Source organism: Diabrotica undecimpunctata, chromosome 8, assembly GCF_040954645.1.
Source record: "Diabrotica undecimpunctata isolate CICGRU chromosome 8, icDiaUnde3, whole genome shotgun sequence".
NCBI lineage: Eukaryota > Metazoa > Arthropoda > Insecta > Coleoptera > Chrysomelidae > Diabrotica > Diabrotica undecimpunctata.
The window spans coordinates 9,569,278-9,588,947 of record NC_092810.1 but is presented as its reverse complement, the minus strand read 5'-3'; the positions used below and the strand labels follow the sequence as shown (position 1 = coordinate 9,588,947).

At 34.0% G+C, this 19,670-nt stretch overlaps 1 protein-coding gene and 3 non-coding genes across 8 annotated transcripts in view; 1 reads left to right on the top strand and 3 right to left on the bottom strand.

Moving 5' to 3' along the window:
- Positions 1 to 19,670, bottom strand: part of LOC140449244 (uncharacterized) — a 151,367-nt gene that overhangs the window by 65,338 nt on the left and 66,359 nt on the right. For all 5 annotated transcript variants that reach the window (XM_072542448.1, XM_072542450.1, XM_072542449.1 and 2 more), the window contains exons 4-5: positions 18,936 to 19,234; positions 1,747 to 1,863 (exon numbers count right to left, since the gene is read on the bottom strand). In XM_072542448.1, the coding sequence (XP_072398549.1) occupies positions 1,747 to 1,863; positions 18,936 to 19,234 (416 nt within the window). The remainder of the gene's footprint in view (positions 1 to 1,746; positions 1,864 to 18,935; positions 19,235 to 19,670) is intronic.
- TRNAY-GUA (transfer RNA tyrosine (anticodon GUA)) lies at positions 67 to 158 on the bottom strand. The gene is given in 2 exon segments: positions 67 to 102; positions 122 to 158. It is a non-coding gene; the product is annotated as a tRNA-Tyr (tRNA).
- TRNAY-GUA (transfer RNA tyrosine (anticodon GUA)) lies at positions 8,648 to 8,739 on the bottom strand. The gene is given in 2 exon segments: positions 8,648 to 8,683; positions 8,703 to 8,739. It is a non-coding gene; the product is annotated as a tRNA-Tyr (tRNA).
- Positions 17,898 to 17,989, top strand: TRNAY-GUA (transfer RNA tyrosine (anticodon GUA)). Its single transcript is given in 2 exon segments — positions 17,898 to 17,934; positions 17,954 to 17,989. It is a non-coding gene; the product is annotated as a tRNA-Tyr (tRNA).

Sequence of the window (19,670 nt, the reverse complement as noted above, 5' to 3'; positions counted from 1 at the left end):
TTTTCATTTGTAAAGTGGTTCTACTGTTGATAAAAATAATTGATGTTGGGAATTAAAAAAAGAAACTCCTTCGAGCCGGATTTGAACCAGCGACCTATGGATGACTACTCTGGCAATTCCACTACAGTCCACCGCTCTACCAACTGAGCTATCGAAGGTTAAATGTTTGTTTGCCAAAGTTGAAATGTGAACGGATGTCGATTTAGTTTTATGTACTTTTTGAATTTTGGTGAGGAATAACAATAAATTGTTATTATTCCTCGATCATTCTTATCGAATTTATATATCCATTCGGTTATAATGCTACTGTGTAAAAAAATTAATTAATTATTGAAAATAAATAACAATTTTATGTTGAAGGCATAATTTATTTATTTCTTGACAAAATTTATTTACTAACACTATTCATATAACTTTCCAGTATTTAATTTTTTAGACGTTTTCTCCGAATTTTATTTACTTAATTTGCAACTACGTTTCGAATGTTAATGCCAAGGTAGTTTATTGATTTTCTAGGAATATTGTTCATTGGAGTAAACACGTTTTATAAAATATATTGTTTGTATTGATGATATAGCAAACACGTGCAGTTATTACAAAATAAGAATAAATTTGAATTTTATTTGTATATTACATAAATTTTTTGACCTTCTAAACATGGGATTTTTGAACTAGACGAATAGTAGACAATATTTTTTGATTTGAATGCCACCTTTGTTTTTGTTATACTCAGCGACTAAACGGAGCTTTTCTTTATCAAAATTCCTTTCCTAGATATTGTTGGAACCATTTCATGCCCAAACTCGGGAGAGATCATTAAAATATCTCGCTGTTCAATAGAACACACATGTTCCTCGGGGCTGGGTTGTTCGCGTGGGTGTATAACCAGTATAACATAACCTCGTTCGGTTTTAAGGAAATGTCTTGTAAAATTCATTTGCGAAATATCTAACTAGGGAAATACCAAATGACGATCGGTCATATTATTTGTCTCACATTTCACGGTCTTTTATTTAGATAATAAAAATAGTATACGATATTTTGTTATTACTAATCCAAACCCTTATTTTGTACGTTAATATTTAACAAACTGTATTAAAATTGTTTTATTTTCTACTGATGCATTAAAATATATCAATATTACATAGCTATTATAAAAATTATAAAATATTTTTTCATTTATTATTCACATCATGCTTTTAGATTTATTATTGTTATAGTAGTATATTAATAAATGGCTACGTCGATATTTCCAACTGCACTTGTTTGTCAAAGTTAAGGTTATAATATTGATTTCCTTGAAAACAGTCGGCGGTCATTTAATAATACACGTAAATATTTCATTACTAAAAACGCTTCCTTTTTATGTTAACCGTATACAAATATATCATCGATTTGCGGCGTTTGTTAATTTGTAGCCATTAAAACGCTAATTGTAAGTCAAAATGTAGGGTTTTATATTTAAAATAAGGAAGTTTTAGTCAATTTCTGGTATAACGGGAACTGGTAGGAGGATCTAAATATTTTAGAATAGTTGTGCATATCTAAAAGCCCCTCATCCTAAATTTTCGTTTCTCTAAAACTTTCAATCAAAACTTCCAAAAAATCACCCTGTATAATAAAGTTAATATTATTAATTACTTTGCAAATTAAAATATCAAGTAAAAACTGTGTAGTTTAATAATCTTTCACAAGCAAATAAAAAATATATTAGATACGATTTGATTAACAGAATTTTTAACTTACTTGAGATGCTTCCCAGGCTAGTTCATTCCATTCTTCTGTTGAGACTGCTCCAGATGGTCGAATAGGTACTTTTCTGCGTAAATGTTCGGGCAAACTTGAATTTTCTCTTTCCCATTTCTGCAAATAAAAAACTCAGGTAAGTCAATACAGATGCATAGAAAAAACATTAGATTAATGAAGCTGGTAGACAGAACATCGACAAGTACGCAGCCTGTACGTTCCTCCTTAATCCCCACTCCTTTGTCCTGCCAATCAAAATAAGTAAGAGTATACCTCTTCAGCACTGTTCGCCTGCAATAAGTTGTTCTCTGATTTAAATTGTTCACGTTAAATTGTGTGCTTTTGTATGTATCTTGTATGAGTTTGTATCTTCCCGACTATCTGAAGACGTAGGGCATACAAAAATAACGTTATAACAGTTTATTGATACCAATTCATATACGGAAAGTTTGACGAATTGTGTATATTTTTATATATTTGGCGTCTCATTTCATCAAAACCGTAGCAAAGCTCTTGCTAAAATTTGTAAATTTTAAATCACGATGGCTTCACTTAAACAGCAAGGGAACTCTGTTATTGAAAAGTAATTTTCATGATGAAAATCAGGAGATTGAACTTGTTAGGTTTCGAAAGCGACACCTTACATTGCCAAAAGATTTGCAACTGGTATCACAAAGGCCAATACTTATATCACAACAAAAGTATAATGATTTATTGCATTACTGCCATCGGTTCCTAAATTTTGCCATGATTTTTATAAAAACTTAAAGCATACTAGTAATACTAATAGCGACTATCCAGAAGGAGACTTACTTGACGATGAGTGAGTCGTCTGTACGTAAAATTCATTTTGGTTAAATACATAGATGTATTATTTGTATTTGTAAAGGTGGATTGTATGGTTAAATAAATTTTGTAAGTCAAATAGTATTGTAGTTATTAGTGAATACTCCAAAATAAGTCTTACACTATAGTTTATTTTTATGAACGAGAGAGTAATTAGCATAATTTTAACTGGTACCTCCGACCACTCCATGGGCGTGCTCAAGATTAATTGAAAAATTACTTTGAATAATTGTAAAAAATAAATGAATTATTTCAGTGTTATAAAGTGTTATGTGTATGTAAACAAAAGTGACCTCTTTTATCACACACTATATTAGAACTGACTGGCCTACATTAAAAAGGGTTTTAAAAAATTCACATTTTTTTTAATTTTTAAAAATTACAAAAGAGAAAAAGAGTTTTTAAAACCGTCTAAGGTATGTTAAATAGATGAATAAAAATATTAATATAAAACTTACAGCTACTTGTTACAAATCCAAATCAGATTCAGAAGATGAACTTTCAGAACCAAGATTTATAATAACTGGCTCGATCATTTTATCAGTAATATTGTCCAGCTTCCACATTTTTTCCTCTTCTTTAATAGTGTGATTTACTGCCTTTTCCCAGTTTTCAGGTTTTACATTATTTACGGCCTCCAAAAACAACTGTTTAACATCATGAATTTTAAAAGTGGTATTTTTTCTTGAAACTTCACTCTTTATCAGTGCCCATACCAGTTCAATCGGGTTTAATTCACAATGATATGGTGGGGATCTAAGTACTGTATTCCACGATTTTTGGCAATTTCATCAATTTCGTATTTTTTAAATTTTTCTTTATGAAGGGCATACAACGAATAAAGTTCCTTTCTTATAGATCCGGGATGGTACGTAATATTTTTTGAACTCAGCCAATTCTGCAAGTCTTTTTTTAACCACTTGGTTGTGGGCAGTCCTTCTATAAGTCTGGAGTGATAACTTGCATTATCCATTACTATTACACAGTTCTTAGGAAGAAGATCTATCATTTGTTCGAACCATTCTTGAAAGACATCAGCGTTCATGTCTTCATGGTAGTCACCGGTACGAGTTGATTCAAAAGTTAATAAACCACCTTCAACAAAACCGTCTGAACTGCCAATGTGTACTATTATCAGCCTGCGTCCCTTTCCTGATGGTGGGTTTAAACCAGTAGATAAGTTATTTACAAAAGCGTGCCTTTGACTTGTAACAGTTTCATCCTGCCAAAATTTATTTGGTGTATGACCCTCGTTGATCCATGTTTCATCAAGATAAAATATTTTTCTTTTTTGGTTTCTCATTTCCTTTATGGTTCTTAGAAAATGTCTTCTCCATATGACAATATCGCTTCTTTCTAATAAAATAGACTTTCTGGGATTCTTTTTCCAGCGGAAGCCTATTTCTTTTAAAAGTTTCCATAACGTACTTCGACTCATTTCTGGGTAATCCTTATCATCTCGAACTGAGACAAGAACTTTATCCAATGTTGGAAATTCTTGTCTAAAGAAGAATTCATGCACTTTCCGTCGAAGTCCTTCTTTAAAATGATATTCTATTTGAAATTTTGGTTTCCCTGGAGCATTACGTGGCATTTGAAAACTACCACATTTCTCTTCTTTAATAACTCTGTAAATCGTAGATTTCCCAACACCAAGTGTACTGCTAACTAACTCAACGGTCTCATCAACACTTTCACATAAACGTTTGTCTGTAAATGATTTAAAACAATTAAATATTAATGTTTTTTCATTAACTGTTAAAGGACCAATTTTTCGGCGTTTACACGGCACTTCCAAATTTTCCATAACACTAGTATACACAATAAACTGCACCTTGCAACTGAAGTACCTACTTTTAGTGAACTGTTAAGAATTTTGAATACGCCACTTGGACCTTCCTACAAAATGGAAAAACCCACTATCACATTTTCTGTGGAATAAGTTTAGAAGGTAATTATCCAGTCAATTACTGTCGTAGATTCCTGGAATTAAAGAATTAAATGTTTGATTGTTGAAACTCTTACTTCGTGGAATGCACTCATTTCAGATAAAATAAAACGTTTTATTTTATCTAAAGAATTAAACTTTATTTTGCAAATAGGTAGGTACTTATTAAACTTTTATTGGTTATATATAACCAATAAAATAAACATTTTACATTTCTTGCAAATTCATTAGTACCTGTTAACCTCCATCACTCCGACACTGGCAACCTTATTTAGGGATTAGTAAGCCTCACAACTATTGTATTCTATTCTGCTCCAACCTTTATACCTCGTGGTCATAGTCAATTTAAAATTGTTTTCCTATATACTTCTGTAAACTTGTTGACAAATATCTGTTTTTCATTGAGTCACCCGTATCAACAGTTTAGGGATTTGCATACATAATTTATTGTTTTATTACTCTCTCATACATAAAAATTCACTATAGAATAACTTTATTAGAGGGATACAACACCATTAAAACGGTTAGAAAACACAGAAAAAAATTTGTTTTTTAATTATAAAAAATGCATTATATAGATAACAATAGATAGAATGTTCTCTTAAAATGTTGTTTTAATATCTCAATAACTAGATTACCTGTTTGTTTCCCTATTATTGGTAAAAATAATAAATCGGAAGACGTAAATGCGGATAACTATAAAAAGAACTGTAGATTTGTATATTACATTTAGGTCAACGAGATGCAAAATTACCTCCGTAACCTATGAACTTCTGAACTTCAATCTTCACTTTACGTTAATATGAAACAGAAAACAGACTATTAATCTTTTCCGTAATGCTAGAAGGTCCGCAATTTTAAATCTGACCTACATTTTTATTTCCATCCTCGGGCGTAGAATGTCTTGGAATAGGTAGCTAATTCAAGATGATCTTGATAACTAAAATTACCGTGACCGTATATTTTTGTACTTCAGATAATAATATTTCTCGGAAGAAAATAATGACAATGGGAACACGTCCTAATCCATCAATATTTTTTCTTTGTCTTTAGAGAAGTTTCTTAAAAAAAAATCATAAGTTCAATATCATGTTTTTCATTCGAATCAAAAGTTTTATTTATCTATTTATTTCTTTATTCGAGCTACGTATCCTTTTGACAAAAAGCTTTTATTGATTTTATCTACACACTAAAAAAATTTATCCATAAAGTTCAAATCGTAAGAAGATAAAAACTTTAACCAGAGTCAACAAACTAAACCAGTGAAAACAAACAAAAAACCTCGACCAACAAAAAAAAATAAGAAAACGCCGCAAGCCACAAAAAAATTACTAATAACAAAAACACAAAAACGGGACAGAGGTACTCAAACTCTCGAGGCACCCGGGCAAGCAAAAGCACATTAATGATATTTCAATTAAGATGATAGCAGGATTATAGCGCTTCAAGCTCTCCAGCTTAACTAAGGAGAGGTATTTAATGTGTGAGTCCTTGTACATTTCCAGCACTCCCATAAGACAAGCATTTAGCCGATTTGTAGCCTCTATAAGGATCAAATCCCCCCTAAAATAATTAAATACATTTCTTCATATATATCTCCTGTTCTGTCTCACATCATCAACCTATCTGTCAAGGATGGCAAGTTTCCAAGTGACCTTAAAACGGGAGTAGTTAGTCCAATTTTCAAAAAGGGAGATCCATGTTTGGTTGATAATTATAGGCCAATCACCGTAACAAGTGTACTCTCTAAGATTATCGAAAAGTGTATTTACAGTAAAATGTTAAATTTTCTGAATAAATATGATATCTTAAATAAATGCCAGCATGGGTTTCTTCCTAATAAATCTACAGAGAGTGCTTCTATTTCACTATTTAATTATATCCACGCTGCTTTGGATCGAAAAAGGTATGTTGGTGCACTCTTTTTTGACTTAACTAAGGCTTTTGACTCTATTGACATTGAAATTATACTGCATAAATTAGAAGCGCTTGGTTTTCGGGGTCATTTCTTGAACTGGTTAAGGTCATACTTACAACATCGTAAATTCCTAGTAAAAGTCGATAATAAAAAGTCATCTGTTTTTAATCTTGATCAAGGTGTACCGCAAGGCTCCGTATTGGGACCTATAATATTTCTTTAATATGTCAATGATTTGATAAATTTTTTAACTGCAGACCATACAGTTCTTTATGCAGATGATTCAACAATTGTAGTTGACGAGTCAACTGAAGTCGAACTCATTTCAAAAATGAACTTAGTAGTACAGGAATTTACAACCTGGTGTAAAAGGAACTCTTTAATGGTAAATGCAAAGAAAACTATTTGTATGCAGTTCTACTCGCGCTGTAAACCATCCCATGGTTGTAAAATCACAGTTAGTTCTAAGGAAATACCCTTTAGTGATACAACACTATTTCTTGGTAGCATTCTAGAAAGTAATATGACATGGGATGAAAATGTCACTAAAGTCTGCAAAACAAAGAATAAGGGTTACTATGCGATCCTTCAGTTGAAAACCCTATTTAACACCAATCAATTGATAAGTGTTTATTATGCATTGGTTTATTCATATATGGCCTATAATGTTGTCTTGTGGGGAAACTCTAGAAACTCTTCTAGAGTTTTTATAACTCAAAAGAGAATTCTTAGATTGATATTCAATATTGATAATAGACAATCATGTCGTAAATATTTTATTGAACACAGACTGTTGACTTTTCATGCTTTATATATTTATAAGTGTAGTATTCACGTCAAAACTAAATTTCAAAATTTTACCCTCAACTCTGACTTTCATAATTACCCGACAAGACACGGGAGGTTGATAAGCGTGTGTAAACACTCCACAACTCTCTTTGAAACTAGTCCTGATTTTGCAGGATCTAAATTTTACAATTGTTTGCCATTTTATATAAGAAATAAAAATAATATTCAAAAATTCAAAAATAAATTAAAAGCATGCTTGATCCAATTATGCGTTTACAGCCTAAATTATTATTTTGACTTAATAAAAGACCACAGGGAATGAGGACCGACGGGTTCAGAGACGCTCTATATCGCATATCTTTTTTTTATATTAATCTATATTTTATTGATTTTGTTTTATGTAATTGTCCTGTATAACTTGTTGATCATACTTTATGTACTGTATGACTTGTCCTATATCACAATGTGATCTGATGGGATTAATAAAGAATATTCTATTCTATTCTATAACTCATCAGCGTGCTATCGATGGTGGAGGACGGTCTGGAGCTTTCGGAAGCTTTTATCTAGTCATTGGAAGAACCCGATATAATTGGCTTAGTACATAATAAATGAAACATCATCACATTTCTTGTTAAAAGAGAATCTTATCGTGTAGTTATCTCGCATTCAAATTTTTTTATGTTAAACAATTCTCAACACTTCAATATAAACTATTTTTTAATTCGTATGTAGTATTTTCGCTTAAAGCTCTTTTATATCATGTGTTTTTCCTTGTGCCATTACATTTTTGCGGCTTTAATGTTGGTAATTTTAAGTTAACTTTTGATCGGTAAACATTTTCTTCTAAAGGTAACTTTTCTGTCGTCAACGTCGACTTGGTGTTGGTGATCTTGTGAGAGGCGCAAGTATAGTCTTTTACGAGCCAAGAGCCGATAATTTAGAAATTGTTCCCAAATGACCCCTCGAATTTTTTATCTTTATCTTTTAGGAGAATCAGCTTGAGGAGTGTATACTGTCCCGAAAATTTTTATTTGTATATCTATTGGATCGAAGTTGATGTGTTTCATCCTCGTCAGTTTGCTTCTGAGGTCCAATACCATCTGAAGACATCCATAAGCTGGGTCAAGAAGTTTTTCTGTCATAAGGCTGTAGAATTTAATAAATATTAACCAAATGCTACGATTAAACTACCACGTGCATATATATTATTCTAGTGATTAAGTAAACCGAGCTGAACTTTTTTTAAAAATTAATATAATTACCTAGTTATAATTCACATTTCATTTTTTATAAACTAATATTTACATTTGTAATTTATCTTCTCAAATTCTAAAAGTATGTACACTTGACTTCTTTTGTAAGATTATAACATTGCTCTTCTTATCAACGCTAAAAAATCCTTCGAGCCGGATTTGAACCAGCGACCTATGGATAACTAATCTGGTAATTCCACTACAGTCCACCGCTCTACCAACTGAGCTATCGAAGGTTATGTGTTTACCAAAAATTTTAAAAATGCAATTACTAAATTGCTTACACTTTCACCTATTCGGATTTAATGCAGGACCGTCTTATACTCCAGTTGTCAGAGACGAAAATCCCACTGGACCTCTAAAAATCATACGAACAAGCTGAATTTTGCCAAGCATATTAATTTTGGGATCCCAAAAAAGATGCAAAAAAGTTTACCACTTTTACCCATGGGCTTCCCCCTAAAACTCCCATCGTAGGGGGGTAAAAACTCAAAAAAATCAATTTACCAAGAATTTGTACACCGTAGAAAAAAATGTTTCAAATAAAAAATGTAACTGAGATAATTCTAAACACAAATGTTTATATGCATTTTTTGTGTAGAATGAACCGTTCTCTTAGAAACAACGCTTGAAGCGACCGTCGATTTTGTGTGTCGGTTACGTGCGCGAAATCAATGTTCAATAAAATTTGTATCAGCTCGACGGTAAAAATTCGATATCTTTTGATTCAAGGGACCTATCGACAAAAATCAAGATGCGTTTTAACGGTAAAGAATTTAGCTTTCATATGCAGTTTTTGTATTTTGCCGCAATTTAACTCAGATTTTATACAGGTGTTAAATAAATAAACGTGTCGCGATTTTTGCCATTTTTTATGACTCTCACAAGATCAATAGAATCTACCCTTTCATTGACTGGCTACTATGAAGTTTCGATTACTAGAACCAATACTTTAAAAACTATAGCATGAAATTTTAGTTTTGAGTTTTGACAACACATGTGAGGCATTTGAAATATGCCTAAAAAGCGCTGGATTACACTAATTACACTAATACGTTTTTTTTAAGAACAAAACTTGCAATAAACTACACTCAAAACTGTCTTCTTAAAAGCATTTCCCCTGACGTGTGATCATTTGTAATGTAAAACAATAAATTGTACGTTTTTTATTCATATTTTAAATGCCTTATATTTGTTACCACAACTCAAAATAAAAATAAAGCATCTAGGAAAAGTAGCAAAAAACTGGATCTTGCAACTTTATAACACGTGCTGCAAAGCCTGCGAAATTCCAAAATCATGAAGGTAATCTAAAGTAATAGCCTTGTTAAAACCAGGAAAGGACCCAGAAAATCCCAGTAGCTACAGACCTATTTCGCTGTTGTGTCACTTTTTCAAACTATACGAGAGACTCATACTCGCCAGAATAGAAAAAAATGTCGACAAGCACCTCATCCCACAACAAGGAGAATTCAGACCCGGCAAATCTTGCACCGGTCAAGTCCTCGCACTAACGGAACACATTAAAGAGGGCTTTGAAGAAAAACTTATAACAGGGGCTGCTTTCGTAGATTTGACAGCAGCCTATGACACAGTAGGGCACACAACATTGCTCCGCAAATTATACGACACTGTCAATGACCATCATCTGGGTAAGGACGTATATTCCTTGTCGCAAAATAGACGTCTTTTTCGTTATGCTGGAGGGTAAAAAAAGTAGAGAGTTCAAAAAAATGTGTTTTAACACCAATCCTCTTCAATATATATACAAAGGACCAACCTAAGCCGACTGAAACCAAGCACTTCCTCTATGCTGATGATCTTGCAATATGTGCTCAAGGAAATAGTTTTGAAGAAGTGGAGGAGAAACTCGAAACTGCCTTAAAAAAAATCACAGCGTACTACCTGCAGAATTCCCTGAGACTCAATCCCTCTAAAACTCAAGTCTACGCTTTCCACCTTCGTGAAATGGAAACCAAGCGAAAACTCCAAATTGCGTCCCGGTCCCCCACCTACAGATAACATTGCATAAAAACGAGAGGGAAAGTAACAACTAGGAAAAGCATACTCAGAATACAAAAGGGAAGTAAATGGGGTGCATGTCCTGGCGTTTTAAGAACAACGGCACAGGGACTGTGTTTCTCAACTGCGTGCCCCGTTTAAACCAAACAAGTTGATACTGCGGTAAATGAGACGTGCAGGATAGTAACGGGATGCATGAAACCAACGCCACTTTCAAATCTATATAAACCAGCGGATTTTGCAGAACCTTCAATACGCAGAGGTGTTACAGAGCACATAGAGAAAATTAAACAGATCGCAGACGAGCGGCATGCCCTATACAAAGCTCGAACACCACGAAAGCGATTAAAATCCAGGAAAAGCTTCCTTGGAACAGTGCAGGATGAACCGCCTGAGTATTTTCCTCTTCCCCAGGTTCAATGGACCGGCCAGTCCCTAGACTTTAAAACTTGGAAAACTATGAATAGAATAACAACGGGGGTCATCATCAGTTGGCGCTACAGCCCTTCGTGAGCCTTGGCCTGCTTCAAAACATTCTTCCATCCTTCTCTATCGAGTGTCTGTCTTCTCCAGCCCCTCACTCCAATCTCCCTCAGGTCTTCCTGTACATCGTCCAGATATCTGAATTTAGGTCGCCCCCTTCTTCTTCTTCCCACCGGCCTCTTTAGCATAGTTATTTTAGTGGGATCACTCTCATCCATCCGCATAACGTGGTCCACCCACCTTAGGCGGTTTATTTTGATGGTCTTCACAATATCTGCATCACCAAAAAGTCTATAGAGTTCAAAGTTATATCGCCTTCTCCACAGACCCTGTTCGTTTACTTTGCCATATATGGTCCTCAACAGTGGCGGTTGGTATATAAGTGCTGCGGAGCTGCAGAACCACCAAAATAATCCAAACAAAATTACTTTGAAAATTAAATAAAAAATATCACTACTTATAAAATTTAAATTCATTTAGATGGTTTTCGTGCATGGCCGCCTTTATTTTAATCTGTCGTCCGTCGCATCTCATGGCGACAGCAAGTCCCACTTATTTGACCGGACCGGTGCTACTCCGAGCTGTGAACTGTTAAAGATATCCCCGATAACACCCGCTCAACCCCTCGCCTACACTTTTTAGGCGACGACTGAAAGCAATATTTGAGCTGCATTTGTCGCAGTTCGAACTAGTGTGTACAAACCTACGTTTATTGTAATTTTAAATAATCGGTGATCGCGACGCGACGACTGTTAAAATAAGTTGTCCTGCACGTAATTCGGTATTTATATTAAGTATATGAGAATAAAAGTGCTGTTCAGGATGGATGTTATTTATAATTTGATTAATGTTAAGAGATTCTTTAAATATTCTTATGACGAAAAACTAGAATTAAATGCAAAGGACGTCCTTTGCCGGATATTAAAATCGTAAAAGAAGGATCAAGCCGACGGAAAAATTACAAACGACAATTTAATTGCGATATTTATACGAGAAAAAGTTGGATATGTGGCTGCAACAGAAAACACGCTCTTTTCTGTTTTCCTTGTGTACTCTTTGGAGGTGATAAGTCATAGACGCAAGTTGGTGTAACAGACTTAGTACATTTAAGTGATAAAATAAAAAAGCACGAAACTTCTAAGCATCATTTGCACAATCAAATGGAATATGCTTTATTAGGCTCCGTGAATATTAAAGAACAGTTAGATTCTGCATACTGGATAAATATTCAAAAATTCAATGAAGCTGTAACAAAAAATAGGTATGTTCTCTCAAAAATTATAGACTGCATAAAATTTTGTAGTGTTTTCGAATTGGCGCTTCGGGGACACGACGAGACACAAACATCCGACAATCCTGGAATTTTTCGCGGCCTCATAAATTTACTGCTGAATTGGATAAAACTTTAGCACAACACTTGGAAGAATCGACGGTTTTTAAGGGCATTTCTAAAGAAATTCAAAATGATATTTTGGACTGCATGTTGGAATTATGCCAGGATAAAATTTTGGAGGAAATTCGGGAATCTCCATATCTAGCTGTCATGGCCGACGAGACTACAGACATTTCAGCAAAATCACAAATGGTTGTAGTATTTAGATATTGTCGAAATGGAGCACCGGTAGAACGATTTTGGACATATTTGGTACCTTCAAAATTAAATGCAGATACTTTAAGCAAAAACATTTTCAGTGTTTTGGATCCTATCCTGGAAAACTCAAATAATAAACTATTTGCTCAGAGTTATGATGGGGCAGCGGTCATGTGTGGACAGCACGCAGGAGTTCAAGCCAGAATCAAAGAAAAATATCCATTTGCTCATTTTGTACACTGTTACGCGCATCAATTAAATTTAATAATGTCTAAGGCTTGTTCCGAAAACTCTCAAGTTCGACTTTTTTTTTGGAAATTTAAATGAAATCCCTACCTTTTTTAAAAATTCGCCACAACGAGTGGCAGTTTTAGATAAAATCGTCCAAAAGAAAATTCCTCATGGCGCTCCAACTCGCTGGAACTTCAATATTCGAACTGTTAATGTTGTGTTTGAACATCGATCTTCTTTTATCGAATGTATGGAAGAAATAGAAGAATCGTTTGATAAGGCAGCTGTCTGTAGTTCAGCGTCTTCCATTCGAAGAATACTAGTGGATCAAAATTTTGTTTTTTGGTTAACATTTTTCCATCGCATAATGCCACAAGTAGACGTTTTGTATAATGCCCTTCAAAAGACTAAAACGGATCCTTTGGAAATCAATAAAGAGGTGACAGAGTTCGAAAGATACATGAATTCAGTTAGAAATTCAATAGATGATACCATTGACCAAGGTTCTAGTTTATGCGTTGAACCATTACCAACTAAAAGGTTATGGAAGGATAACAGTCCAGTAGGTCATCGGAGAGCATCTATCGAAGTTTGTGATATAATCATAAATTGTGCAAATGATAGATTTGCTTTTAAAAATCACCTACTTGCAACTTCATTGCTTTATCCTGAGCAATTTGATAATTATTGTGATAATTTCCCAGATGATAATTTAAGCCTGACTTGCGCGTCATATCCAAATTTAGATAGGGAGCGCTTGAAGACTGAATTATCTGTTATTTATTTTAGAAGAGACTGTAGAGACATTAATGGGGCAATACCTTTTTTAAAATTTTTAATTGAAAATAATTTAACAGAGCCTTTTCAAGAAACTGTAAAACTGCTTCAAATTCTAATTACAGTGCCCATGAGTACGGCAGAAGCTGAAAGGTGCTTTTCGAGTTTAAAACGGATTAAAACATTCTTGAGAAATTCCATGACTAAGACCGACTTGTAGCATTAACCATGTTGTCAGTAGAAAAAACACTTATAAAAGAAATACCAAACTTTAATGAAAAAGTTATAGACAAGTTTGCTTTAAAAAAAAATTGACGAATCGAGCTTATTTATAAAAAAAATAATATATTTGGCTCTGTGTGTAGTTAGTTCGTAAGACCCTATAATGCAATTATTGTTGTGGCGATTTTGTTTGTAGTGTTTTTTCGTTTGCATTCCTTAGTTTCACGTATTTATCGATAAAATTCTACTAAAAACATAAACTATAAAACAATTACTAGTGTGCCATAATGTACCATTGCTATTTTTGATATAATTGGATTTATCTTTAATTTGAAAAGAAGAAAATCGGTAAGTTCATTATTATTTTTTAATAGATATGTAATGAATAAATATATGGTGTAAAATATCAAACTAAAAGCCTCGTTGTAAAATACAACGATTAAAAGATATTGAATTAAAAAAAACCAAAAAATACTGCAGAACTACCAAATTTTTGAGTCACCAGCCGCCACTGGTCCTCAATACTTTTCTTTCAAAGACTCGCAGTAACTCTTCATCTCGGGTCGTCATTGCCCATGTTTCCGATCCGTATGTGAGCACTGGGCGTATTATTGTTTTATAAAGTTTGCACTTTGTTGCTATTGACATACTTCTCGCTCTTAGTTGAGGGCCCAGGACAAAATAACAGCGGTTAGCCACGCATATTCTTTTTTTTATCTCGTTGGATGTGTTATTTTTGTAGTCTACCAGTGATCCTAAGTAGCAGAATTCTTCTACCATTTCTATCGTTTCGTGTTGCACCTCTAAGTAAGAACGGGGGTCGCTACAGTAAAATCAAACATGGCAAAATGGGGGAAAATAGACCAAGATGATGTGAACTGTGACTGGAGAAACATAGAATATGAAACATCTTACATGCAGAAACTGTCCTCATCGATGTACCCTCGAAGATTTGTGGCTCGCCAACAAAGATGGAACCGGCGTAGCCCAATAATGGGCCGAAATTTTATGAATGAAGTGTCCGGACACGATAAAGTAAAGTAAGTGTGTAGAATGAACTGTTTTATATATTTTAAATCATAAATTTTATTTATCTAACACTTCTATAAAATCTGAGTTTACTTGCGGCAAAATACAAAAATTGTATACGAAAGCTGAACTATTTACCTTTCAAACGCATCTTGATTTTTGTCGATAGTACACTTGAATCAAAAGATATCGAATTTCTACCGTCAAGCTGATACAAATTTTATTGAATGTTGATTTCACGCGAGTTACAGTACAATGACCGCTACCATGCAGTGAATTCTACCACGTGGATTCAACACGGAGCTACCGCTTGAACATTCTGGACTGAATTGCAACGTATCGGACAGCAAGATCAGCAATTTAAAATTATAAAAACACCATGTAAAAATCAATATTTTCATTCCGGTTTTTTATTTATTGTGTTGTTACTAAAATCTTTGTAAGTTGAAAATAAAAGTTTTAATTGTGAGTTCACCTTTTAAAAAAGTGTTTTTCTCAAGAACATTCATAATTAGCGCAGAGTCAGTACGGAAGTGGAAGAGTCTTTATAGATCTTCGTCACTTTTAAGTGTTTGTCCACTGTTCCAAGAGCCAGCCCCAGGGAAACCGTCTGCAGAGTTCACCCGAGGGAATTAGAAGTTAGAAGCCTTCAGGAGCAAAGGAATGCACATCGGCATTGTCTTTATCCTGTAAGCGATTTTTATCATTACTTAGAATTAAGAAGATTAAATTTTGAAAGAAATTTGATTAAATCAGACTCCTCTGAGTCCTTAGATTGAATCAGAGCTAGATTAAAAGATAAATTAAACAAAGATTTGAATAGATTAACAGAAAGATTAAAATAATTTAAAAATATCTCCTCCAAGTCCTTAGATTGACTTTAGAGTCAGATTCAGACAGAAACTTATTTAAAGACAAAATTGAATAGCTTAGTAAATACTAGATATTAATAAACATAGAGATTAATAGATAGAAAATAAGTAGATTAAGATTGATATATTTATATATTGACTATTGAAAATTTACTATACTGATTTGACTATTGACTATATATGTATATTGAAAATTTTTAAAATATGACAGTTCCACAATTTGACGTTAAAAATTTATGCATTCTTCCAAATTTTGACGGAAATCCAAATGAATTACATGAATTTATTAAAGTTTCTACAATACTTCTAAACCATTATTATGGCAGACTTAATGCAGCTAGTATACAAAACAAATTTTTGCTTCATGTATTATCAGTAAATTAACAGGTAGAGCCAAAGAAGTTATATCTGTATATGGATGCGAAAGTTGGGATGAAATAAAAAACGCATTAATTCAAAATTTTGGAGACCAGAGAGACGAAAATTCGCTTACAAGGGACCTAGTAAATTTAAGACAAGGCTCAACAGAATCTATTATTAATAATTACCTAGAATTACATACCGTAAATGCCGATATTAAAAGGAGCAAACAAGAATTTTTCCGTCAACAAGCTCTTACAACATTCTTAGCAGTCCTACGAGAACCAATGGGCTCTGTTATCAGAGCAATGAGAGCAGGAAGTTTATCCACGGCAATACAATACGTACAGGAAGAAAATAATGTTCGATACCTTCAAAAAAATCAAATAAGTCAACCTTAAACATCAGGAAGAAGCGAAAATTATCAAGAACGCCGACCTCAGAGACAGCAGATGCCTGTAACTATCGAGAAACCATTGTATCAACAGCCAAATTTTGCACCTCCGCGATGGCAGCAACCAATGAGACAATTCTATCCGCAGAATCAGTTTCAGCAACCACATCGGCAACAAAACTTCGATCAATTTATACAAAATTCAAACCCTCCAGCATTCAGGACCCAGAACCAATCAAATGTGTGGGCACCCAAACCCGGACAGTCAAAACAGCCTAGACCAACACCTATGAGTGGAATAACAGAAACCACAACTAGAGGTCGTCAAAATTTTACACCAAATCACCGAGCACAGCCAAAATTCACCGTAGAAGAACTTTACAATATACAATGCAGTGGCGCACCGAGGGGGGGGTTTTGGGGGTTAGAACCCCCCTCCCCAGGACCCTATTCCGACACTGTTACTTACCTACACATTTTAAGGACTCAAAATGGAGGTAACATCATAAAAAAATTTTTGGTGACCAACCAAAACCCCCCCCCAGAGGCAAATTCTAGGTGCGCTACTGATACAATGCCACGGAGATGAGCAAGGAGAGAATGCCGACTACAATGATTACAATGATGAACTACGAACCTGAATACGACAATTTTCTACAAAATACATACGAAAAAGTTTTAATTGTGAGTTCAGTTTTTAAAAAAGTGTTTTTCTCAAAAACATCATAATTCGCGTAACTGACGTTCAAAATCGACGGTCGCTTCAAGCGATCGTTGTGAGAGAATGGTTCATTCCACAGAAAAAGTGCTTTTAAACATTTTTGTTTAAAATTATCTCAGCTATATTTTTTATTTAAAACGTTTTTTTGCACGGCGTACGGATTCTTGGTAAATCGATTTTTTTGCGTTTTTACCCGCCTGCGAGAGCCCAAAAAAATTTGGGGTCCCAAAATTAATATTATAAGCAAAGAATATAGTTCTTTGTTATGTATAAGGTTTAGTAGCATTTTCGTCTTTGACGACTGGAGTAGTGAGTTAGTTTCGAATTCTAAAGGGAATCGAAAGGGAGATGAAGCTAACTACTTTCAATAATTTGTAGAAAGAATCTACTTCACACTCTTTTCTAAACGGTTTTTTAAATAATTTAAAAACTAAAATAAAAGCTCGTTTGTACAATTACATGATCATTTGATAAACTGTTTTAATTAAATTAAATGTTTACAAAAAATTAAACTATCATTTCCATTTGACAACTTTAAATCTTTACTACAGATCTTATGCAATAAGGTAAAAAATATTTCAATGACTTTTATTTAATTGTAAATATTTGATTGAATTATCAAAATTGTAAAATTATTAAAATATTTTGTTAACTGGCGGCTGTGTTTAGAATTTGGATGAAATGACGTATAACCTTCGATAGCTCAGTTGGTAGAGCGGTGGACTGTAGTGGAATTACCGAAGTAGTCATCCATAGGTCGCTGGTTCAAATCCGGCTCGAAGGAATCTTTTTTTGTATTTATATAAATATAATTATAATATAATAACATTATTAAGAATTAAAAAACATTGTTCTAAGTTATTATTAATGTCTTTTATGTAGTTCCCCCACTACAGACAACATTGCATAAAAACGAGAGGGAAAGTAACAACTAGGAAAACCATACTCAGAATGCAAAAGGGAAGTAAATGGGGTGCATGTCCTGGCCCTCAGAATGCATATAAGTTATTATTAATGTCTTTTATATAGTTTGGGTTTATCTTTTTTATGTATTTTGGTTTGTTGTTTCATTGAAAGTGCGGCATAGGTATAATACTTCTTATAAGCTGATATATTATTTCCCGGTAATGGCCTGAATACAAAAAAGATCAGACTTTCCTAGTGCGCGGAACATGATTAAAGATACAATTTCGTACTTTCAGTTTCCAGGCATTTATATTAGTTTTAGTATTAGCAGTATTTCTCATTACTATTTTACTGAAATATATATTTACATGGAAGTCTTCGAAAGAAAAGTCCTAAGAAAGATATTTGGACCTATTAACGAAAACGGAATATGGAGAGACAGAGACTTCGCTGGGCTGGTCATGTAGTACGAATGGAGACAAAAAGATTGCCGAAAAGAGTCCTAGATAGTAAAATGCAGGGCGCAAGACCAAAAGGAAGGCCACAGAAAAGATGGGAGGATGAAGTGGCAGCGGACGCGCAAAATTTGCTAGACGTGAGAATCTGGAGAAGATCGGCGCGGGACCGACAAGTTTGGAGGCATAGTTTGGAGGAGGCCAAGGCCCGATTTGGGCTGTAGCGCCATTGGAGAGAGAGATATATTTACATATCCTTTTGTTAAGTTTTCAAAGATAACAAGCTCTTAACAATATTTACTAAAAGCTTTCAAGATTAGGTTGTAAACCTGCAAATAAATAATTAACAAAAAGAAACATTTCACTCACCTCTAAACATTTAGGTTCATGCAACTTTAACGAAGCAGTTCCGTATTCCCTCCCGCAAATATAGCAGGTGAGGGTTCGTTTTCCTGAACTAGCTCTGCTATCGTTGCCTTCCTGCATCTTCTTCATCATTTCTAGTCGTTTGGCCGCAAGCATATTCGCTGAAGATGGATTGGAATGGACAATGTTTTGAGAAGGAATTGATGATTTTCGTGTAGGTGATGGAGATTTCTTCGATGTTTCTTTCTTCGATTTGGATGATTTATATTTTAAAGGTACTGGTTTTTGCACCGTTGCTTTAACTAAAAGAAAAAAAAGTAATCTAAGGCGGATGATATATTCAGTTTGCGATAAATATTACTTCATCGGTTATTTCAAATTATATTAATTATGCTAAATATGTCTAAATTGTCTAAATTTATTATTCAAATATACAAGGTGTCCCCGAAAATAGTGCATTCCTCAAAGGCAGCCATACTCACTACGCAGCCCGTGGGCCGCATGCGGCCCCCGGAGCGATTTTTCGCGGCCCTCAGACTGCTAGGCAGTAAAACAAAATTTGCGAGTTATATATAAATTCCATGGGCAATAAGAACAGCAAATGTAACTCATCTTTCCATTTTTGGATACGAAGCTAGGGATTTGAAAAATGAGTTAATTGATCTTCAGAATGATACAGAGCTCATAAGTATTTTTGAAGAAAAAAAGCAGGAAAAAGCTCACTATAAGTTTTGGGAA